We start from the raw sequence: 9194 nt of genomic DNA on the forward strand, positions 1-9194 counted from the left end.
GTTATCAAGAACAGGTCTAGAATAGAAATCTGTTTAGTAAAATAATTTCATTTTTTTATTTCTAGGACAAATTTTGGCCAACATATAGATTTGGAACAGAAATGAGAAGTTAAAATTTTCTACTTTTTTATTTTTAGAACAGAAACAGAAATAACAGTTCTTTTTTATTGCTCACCCTTGCTGCCCACCGCCCGCTGCCAGCCGCCGCTCGCCCACTCACCTCCGATCGCCCCCTGCTGCTTGCTGGCCTGTCGTCCGTCGCCGGCCTTCCGCCACCGCCCGCCCGCTGACCATTTGCCCCCCGCCGCCTCCCGTTGCCCACCGCCGCCGGCCGCTCATTGCTCGCCAGCGGTCCGCCACCACTCGCAAGCTGCCCGTTGGCCACCGGAAACAGAAATTTAAGAATAACCTGTCAAACGAATTTTTATTCCGAGAACGGAAATTTTGCGTCATTATCAAACGCTACTTTTTACTCAGAAATTCATCCGGGGAAGAGAAATGTTGTCATTTGCGCCCTCGATGTTTATGATAATTTCTTCTTCTCTTCTGCACTAGATAGAAGGCTTAAAACTTTAGAAAAATCTATCCCTTATTCCTAGGAGTTTTTATATCTTAACTGTTGAGTTCTCAATCCTGCACCTATTCTCCCAATATAAATTTACATCAAAGGATGCAACATCTAAAACTAAGGCTCTCATCTTCTTCAGACATTTTAAAATGTATTGCAGAAACAGAGAGACCAACATTTTCTAAACACGTATAGCATGTGAAACGTATTGCATTAACACTCTAGGTTTGCGTTGAAAAAACTATTGGCTTTTCACTAAAACGTGGTCATTTTCCAGAAAACGAAAAGAATATGGTATCCATTATGTTCATAAGATTGAGGTACAAAGAAATATATTCATCAGATTTGAAACAAAAAAGATCCAAGGAATCTATTTACTGTGCCAGATAAGCGAAAATTATTACTAGAGAGACGAGGATTATTGCACCTAGCTGCTTGAATATATCATTCATCAGAGGAACAAATAAGTCAAATTCTCCATTAAATCAATTTTTTGGTTTATAAAACTCCAGTAAATCAATTTTTTGGTTTATAAAACTTCACTTTTGAAGGAAAAGAAAGACTTCTATCCTCATTTCTGCTTTTCTTTTACAATGTATGCAAGAAAAATTACGGAAACAGCAGCCAATCTCTAAACCTAGCATGTAGACATCCTTGCTGTGCAACATTGGTCCCCGAAGTTAAAGACTTAGGCCAAGTACCTGAGACTCTGCTATCGTAAGAAACCATGGGTAGTATCATCGGTTGCATCACTAGATTCCGAGGTTCAGCACAAGTGGTGGCAGCACCTCCATGAAATAATTCGAAAAACTTTATTCAGTACAGAGCAAGGAAAAAGATGTATAAATCTAGAGTCAAATATCACAGAAAACTAGAGTTGAAAACCAAAGGGCTAGATGAACTTGAAATTCTTTAAGGCGTTCGCCAGAATATAGTATATTTGACAAAACAGACTCAGGTGACAATGAAAAGTTTGGCCCCAGCCAACCTTTCTCCCCGCTTTGTTTGCTATCAAACCAAAAAGAAGTTTCCCCAGGGCTATGACCTACCTTAGTTTCACTTCTTTTTCTCTTTAATCAAATAACAGCATCTAGGTTCTGAATTACCTAAAATATCAACTTTTTCTTATATTGGCAAGACACAGGAACTTCATTTAAAGGAAATGCCACCACAGTAGACAGGAACTGAATTGCCATCATCCGGAAGATTCATAATAATAAATGACATTCAGCGCCTCAAATAAAATCCTTCTCGAGTTTATTGAAAGAGAATTGATAAAATCATATATCCCTTGTAGCAGGAAAAATGATAAGGAGACACACATATCCTCAATTTACATGATTCATTGCTATTATCTATTCATGATAGACAGTATATACATTACATACAGGGAACTGTCACATTGAAGTAATATTAATTACTTGACGAGCTGGGAGTTAATCTACAAATGTATAGAAAGAAATGTAGAAGTAAAAAATATGGTAGCAACCAATGTTGTATGTTATGTTTTTTAACACCCAATAAAAATCAAACCTTATACTGCAAAACCCGAGGATCAAAATCTTTCCACATATCTGATAATGTTTTCAGAAATCCAGATTTCTGCATATCGTCTCTTTCCTGCAGGAACACAAGATTCATCACGATTTTGTATATCAATCTTATTCTAATTCAATTATCCAGCTAAGAGTGAGTCAACAAAATAATATAACTATGCATACAAGCATGTGGTCGAGGAAGCGAAGAGCTCTCAACCTCGTGTCATCTCGAAAAGATAGAGAACCTGCCCAAAAAGGAATTTGAATCTTAAAAAGTTAAAGAAATATGTCATTGTCAAACATACAAAAAAAGCATATGAAGTTCATCTAAGTTGTAATTGACCGAAAAAACATGTCCTTCTTCATTTTTTTTGCAAGTAAAGAATATTAACTCCAAAGGAAAATCTAAAAGAAGCCTGTCTAAGCCCACTTCGGTAGAAGTACACATGGCCAATCACCCCACTTCAAGCCAAAATGCTTCTTCGAACCGTAATTACCAAGAACCCACCCTATAGACAATTATTAAGAAGAGAAACCAAAGAGAGGACCTCTGTTCTCATGGTTAATAGGACATCTCTCCTTGGGGTTATGAGGACCTTCAAGATGGACAAGCAATAACCCAAGAATCTGTCCATCAATTCAAAAAATACCATTTCCCTCCACTTAGCAAACGGCCCAATTCCCTAAAAAACCCCCAACTTTAGCATTTGTCCCAATTATATCCCAAAATTTTTTTTATCTCATAAAAAACCTCAAACTTTTACTTTTGTCCCAAATCTACCCAGTTAACTTTTCGTCCAATTTTTTAATATTATTTTTTTATTTTTTCGAATTTTTTTATTTTCTTTTCTTTTTCCTTTCCTTTTCTTTCTTTTTTTGTTTCACCTTCTGGCCGGTCGCCGGTTCGGCGACCGGCCAGAGGCGGGGGCCGGCGAGGCTCGGCCCCGCCGGCCGCTGGCGAGGCTCGGCCTCGCCGTTCGGGTGAGGCCGAGCTCTCCGGCCGGCGGGGCGAGCCTCGCCACCCACGGCGAGGCTCGGCCCGCCGGCTATTGGCGAGGTCGGCCTCGCCCAACGCCGGCGAGGCCGAGCCTCGCCAACGGCCGGCGTGGCCGAGTTCTCGCTAGATCTAGCGAGGTCGGCCTCGCCTAGCAACGGCGAGGTCGGCCTCGCCTAGCAACGGCGAGGTTCAGCCTCAGCCGACCTCGCCGGTGCTGGGCGAGGCCGACCTCGCCAGTTGCCGGCGGGGCCGAGCCTCGCCAGATCGGGCGAGAACTCGGCCACGCCCGGCCGCCGGGCGAGGCCGACGTTGGCGAGGTCGACTCGCCCCCAAGAACGGCGAGGCCGAGCCTCGCCCGGCCGACGGGGCCGAGCCTCACCACCACGGTGAGGCTCGGCCCCGCGGCTATTGGTGAGGTCGGCCTCGCCAGCGGCCGGCGGGGCCGAGCCTCGCCGGCCCCCGCCTCTGGCCGGTCGCCGGACCGGCCAGAAGGTGAAACAAAAAAAAAAAGGAAAGGAAAGGAAAAAGAAAAGAAAAAATAAAAATTCGAAAAAATAAAAAATAATATTAAAAAATTGAACGAAAAGTTAACTGGGTAGATTTGGGACAAAAGTAAAAGTTTGAGGTTTTTTATGAGACAAAAAAAAATTTGGGATATAATTAGGACAAAGGCTAAAGTTTGGGGTTTTTTAGGGAATTGAGCCGTTAGCAAACAGAATATGAACAAAACATCAACAGGCTCACACACTTCAATCGATCAATCGAAATTTGGGAGTTTAATTTCGTTCATGCAATTCGATATTTCCCACCGCTTCCTAATGAATCTAGGGATTCATTGATTAAGGTTAATGATTACTAACCCCGACTTGTGTTCGCAAAGCAATAGGCTAATGTCATTAACCCCTAATTGAATTCGAATCCCCCCACCTAGCTGAACCGCCGAAGGACATGCGTACACGTAATTAAAAGGCACTCGAAACATGGGAAAAGTGCAAAAAAAGTCATAAACCTTTTGCATTAGTGCCAATTTAGTCCTAAACCTTTTTTTGGTGCCAATTCAGTTCTAAACCTTTTGCATTGGTGCCAATTTAGTCCTAAACCTTTTTTTGGTGCCAATTCAGTCCTAAACCTTTTGTTTTTGTGTCAATTTAGTCCTTCCGGCCAATTTTAACCGGAATTTGCCGACGTAGACACCTGCCGGCCGGCGGCCGGTCACCGGCGCCGACGTGGACAACTTTAATAATATTTTAATATTTTTTTGAATTTTTATTTTTTTTCCTTTTTTTTCTTTTTTTTTGTACTTTTTTTTTTTGTCTCTCTCCCGCCTTCCTCTAGATCGGCGACCGGCCAGAGGCCGGCGAGCTCGACCTCGCCGGCCACTGGAGAGGGCGGCCTCGCCGCGGCCTCCGGCGAGGTCGCCGGGCGAGGCTCGACCTCGCCGGATCTGGCGAGGTCGAGCCTCGCCCGACCAAGGCGAGGCTCGAGCCCTCGCCGGATCGGCGAGGTCGAGCCTCGCCCGACCAAGGCGAGGCTCGAGCCCTCGCCGCGGCCTCCGGCAAGGGCTCGAGCCTTGCCTTGGTCGGGCGAGGCTCGACCTCGCCGACCGGCAAGGTCGGGCCTCGCCCAGCCGACCTCGCCGGATCTGGCGAGGTCGGGCCTCGCCCAGAGACATCGCCGGATCTGGCGAGGTCGGGCCTCGCCCAGCGACCTCGCCCGACCAAGGCGAGGCTCGCCCTCGCCGCGGCCTCCGGCGAGGGCTCGAGCTTCGCCCAACCAAGGCGAAGCTCGCCCTCGCCGCGGCCTCCGGCGAGGTCGCTGGGCGAGGCTTGACCTCGCCGGATCCGCCGAGGTCGAGCCTCACCCGACCAAGGCGAGGCTCGCCCTCGCCGCGGCCTCCGGCGAGGGCTCGAGCCTCGCCCGCGACCTCGCCGGAGGCCACGGCGAGGCCGCCCTCGCCAGTGGCCGGCAAGGTCGAGCTCGCCGGCCTCTGGCCTCTGGCCGGTCGCCGAACCGGCGACCGGCCAGAGGAAGGAGGGAGAGAGACCAAAAAAAAAAAGTGGAAAAAAAAAAGAAAAAAAAGGCAAAAAAAATAAAAATTCAAAAAAATATTAAAATATTATTAAAGTTGTCCACGTCGGCGCCGGTGACGGGCCGCTAGCCGGCAGGCGTCCACGTCGGCAAATTCCAGTCAAAATTGGCCGGAAGGACTAAATTGGCACAAAAACAAAAGGTTTAGGACCGAATTGGCACCAATTTAAAAGGTTTAGGACTTAATTGGCACCAAAAAATGGTTTATGACTAAATTGGCATTAATGCAAAAGGTTTAGGACTGAATTGGCATCAAAAAAAAGGTTTAGGACTAAATTGTCACTAATACAAAAGGTTTAGGACTTTTTTGGCACTTTTCCCCTCGAAACATCTATGAGTAAGGACAACTAAACATTTTAATTTAAACACACAAGTCAACCAGCGACCAACCAGGCAGAGATATGAATTACGCTAAGAAAACTAGCAGTAGCATTTCCCTAACCAATTTTTTAATTTTTTTACGTTTTCAGTTTTTCTGAATTTTTTAATATTTTTTATTAATATTAATAATAAATATTTTTTATTTTTTATTTTGATCGTTTGCCTATGAATAGCACTAGATCATGTACTGTTCATAAAAACTGTTCAAGAACACAACTCTTCAAGGATCACAACGGTTTAAAACAACTTCTTCGTAACTTTATCTTCACCGACAATCAAATTTCCCCAACAGACTCTTCCTAATCGGACAACTCGACTACTTCCACCTTCTTCATCACAAATTCGAAGACCATCTTTCTATTAGCTCTGCTACTCTTCCGGTACCTGTCTACCACGTACAGTCCATCGTATTTGAACGTGTCATCCCAATCCTTACGGATCACTCTCACTGGCTTGCTCCTCTTCATGCTATTCGCTAGAGCTAAGTTCCCTCGAGTGAGCTTCTGATCTTCAGCCTCGTTGACATGGCTAGGCATTCCACCCTCGCCCAAATAAACCAGCTCGTTAGGATCTGTCAGATCATCTGCATAATCCCAGGAAGCGACAACGCTCGTGGCTAGGATGTCTGGGTGAGGTCCCATGTAATCGATGCCATTCTGAGGAGGACGATGGAGCCCAACAACAGCGAGTTCCATCCTATAATAGAATTTGTCCCCGACTTCCACCCCCGGAACTTCTCCGATAAACTGCCTATGGCCGTGGACGTAACCCACTCTCTTCTTCACCTCTTTTGCCGCATGAAAATCTACCCTTCTAATGCACCTGCTCTCTTTACCCGCTTGTAATTTTTCCCGCTCAAGCAGGCGACAGATATCTCTGTACAGCGTTAGAGTAGTGATCACTTTCTCTCTTTCCGAATGAGGTCCGTCGTCGCGGGTAAAATTCGCATTTCCGCATCCTGGAGGGAGATCTCGACTAGGCAACGGGCGATTCCCTGGGTGAGGATCTGTTTTCATAATCCTCAGGAGATCACTGCTTTTAGACCAATCAAAATGTGATTGGCCTTGCGAAACACAGTTTTCCTCATTCCCAGAATGGTCTGCTTGTTGATGCTCTGCAAGGCTTGGAAGAGGGTAGTGACGTCCGCATTCTGAACACGATCGATACCTCAGAATGCACGTGAAACTGGAGGAAGATCTCGAAGCCGGAAAAATACTTCGGACAGAAGACTTGTTCCTAGGCATGGCCTTGTTTGACAAGACAGGGCCTCCGGGTGATGGCCGACGGCGGATATCAGTAATGGTGGTTTCACCGATCCTTTGATCACTTCCAAGATTTCCTGCTGCAAAAACAGGGCCTCCAATGATGGCCGAGCCGAGCATGGCAGGAGATGATGTGGTGACGGCGACGACTGGCGGCCGACCAGCGACCAAAAAGGGCAAGAGAGTGAGCAGATGGTTAAAAAAAGAAGGCAGAGATCAACCTTTCTGTGTGTCCCTCACCCTCTCGTTCCCTCTACATATCCTCGCGCTCTTGCTGCGCTCTCCCTCCTTTTCTGCTCGACCGCTCGCTTTATCTCCTTGTGCGGGGGAATTGAATGGTGCAGAGAAGAGACCGGATTCCTCCAACCCTGCAGGTTCTCCGGTTTCTTCTCACGGGGCGTGCGCTTTCCCATCGTCGCTCATCTTCGGAGAGCGAGCGAGAGAGGCGGTAAGCCATAGAGAGATGGGCTGATCTTCTTCTATTCAATTGGGGCGTCTTTGTTCTTTGACTTGGATGGGCTTTTCCCTTACTGAGCTCAATGTAACTTCTCATCCGAATGGGCTACTTTTGGCCTCAACTTGTCTCTTCCATTCTGAAATTTGAACATGTTATTTTTGCGCATCCTGACCCGAGTGTAATGAGAAAATGACACAAATAGTCCTTGAAGTTTGGCCTAATATGCAATTTTAGAAATTTCATTCTAAAATTTAATATAGTTCAGGGACTAAATTGAACACGTACCGAAAGTTCAATGACCACATTGAACAAATTAAAAGCTCAGGGACCACATTGAACATTAGGTTAAAGTTCATGGACCACATTGCACATTTGGCCAAAGTTCAAGGACTACTTGTGTCATTATCCCAAGTGTAATCTTGTACCTAATTAAAATTCTCGATTTGTGATGAATCTATGTAGGTGTCCAATGGAGAGCCAAAGGGATCAGTTTTTTGTGTGCTAGATGTTGCCGATCTTAGGCACATTACAGGTTGATGATCATTTCGGAATTGTTAATCTGATAACCCCACTTTTTGCGGATCTTGATGAAGTTTGAAGTTACGTATTCAATCCTTATGTTCGAACCAGTCTGATTCAATTGGATAATTCCATCCTTTTCGCATGCAGACAAACTTAACGATCAGAATCCGATGCCACGATTATTCTAATGTAAAGTGACGTTAGTTCTATAGTTGACACAATAGATGGATATCAAATAAATTGATAATGTGCGATTCGGTTTGACGCGATTATATTATACATTCTACTGAATATGACAGGTGAGGAGCAATGTTGGCAGGTGACAATATTTCCAGAGTGGGAGTGGCTATCATCAACAACCACTGTTGAGTTATCAACTCCATTAGCCAAGATTTGGAAAGCAACCAGTAATGGCTTGGACATCCCACGCCACATCACATCAAAGCATGGATGAACCCTCGGCTATGTTCAAACAAATCATTTTCTCAAGTTATCACCTCGAGCTCTCAAAGTCTCCACAATAGTAGAAGATCATGCAAAAAAAGAAAAAATATTGTCCAGAAAGTCATAAACTTACAGTCACAAGCTTTTCGACTTTGCCAATTTAGTCCTAATTAACATTTTAATGATTTCTCAATACAGTCATTCTAATCTATTTTAACCACCGCTAGTGTCCTTTTAACCTTATAAATGTTTATGATGGTATGTATTATGTAATAACTAAGAGCAAAACGTTGTGAATATGGATATCATTCAATTACAACGGTTCATATTTTTTAAACTACAACTGTTTATAAAGGTTTACGGTGGACAGTGGTAATAATAAACAAAATGCCAAAAATTATGATAGTTTTGAATAATGACAATTCACGAAAAAATTGTGACAATTCTGTTGTAACCAAAAGCAGAACATCGTAAATTTGAATTTCCTTTTTGAAAATTACAACAATTTACAAACGTTTACAACAATAAACAAACGTGGTAAATTTTGATTTTTTTAATTACGATGGCTTATAAATGTTTGCGATGATCCATCACAATTCAAAACAAAACTTTGTAAATTTGGATTTTTTTTAATTATAATATTTTACAATATGTCTCGTCGTAACCAAGCAGGGAACATCGTATTAGGATTTTCTCAAATTACGATGTTTACAAAGGGTTACGGTAATTCACCGTAAATAAGAGCAAAAAATCCTAAATTTGGATTTTTTTTTTCCAATTTCGACCATTTACAAAGGATTATGATAGTAGGTCATAAACACTGACAAAATGTCATAATTATAATTTTTTCCAATTCTGACACTTTGCAAAGGTTTACGATAGTCTATCTTAACAAAACATCATAAATTTTCAATTTTTTTAATTAGAACAATTTCCC

At 43.7% G+C, this 9194-nt stretch overlaps 1 protein-coding gene across 1 annotated transcript; it reads right to left on the reverse strand.

Moving 5' to 3' along the window:
- Positions 1-5871: 5871 nt before the first annotated feature.
- LOC115694586 (histone-lysine N-methyltransferase, H3 lysine-9 specific SUVH6-like) lies at positions 5872-7130 on the reverse strand. Its single transcript, XM_030621678.2, has one exon. The coding sequence runs from the start codon at positions 6952-6954 to the stop codon at positions 5872-5874; it is 1083 nt and encodes a 360-aa protein (XP_030477538.1). The 5' UTR covers positions 6955-7130.
- Between the last annotated feature and the right edge of the window lie 2064 nt (positions 7131-9194).

Source organism: Syzygium oleosum, unplaced genomic scaffold, assembly GCF_021117445.2.
Source record: "Syzygium oleosum isolate NSW1041296 unplaced genomic scaffold, Sole_v2.1 Sole_v2.16, whole genome shotgun sequence".
Taxonomy (NCBI): Eukaryota; Viridiplantae; Streptophyta; class Magnoliopsida; order Myrtales; family Myrtaceae; genus Syzygium; species Syzygium oleosum.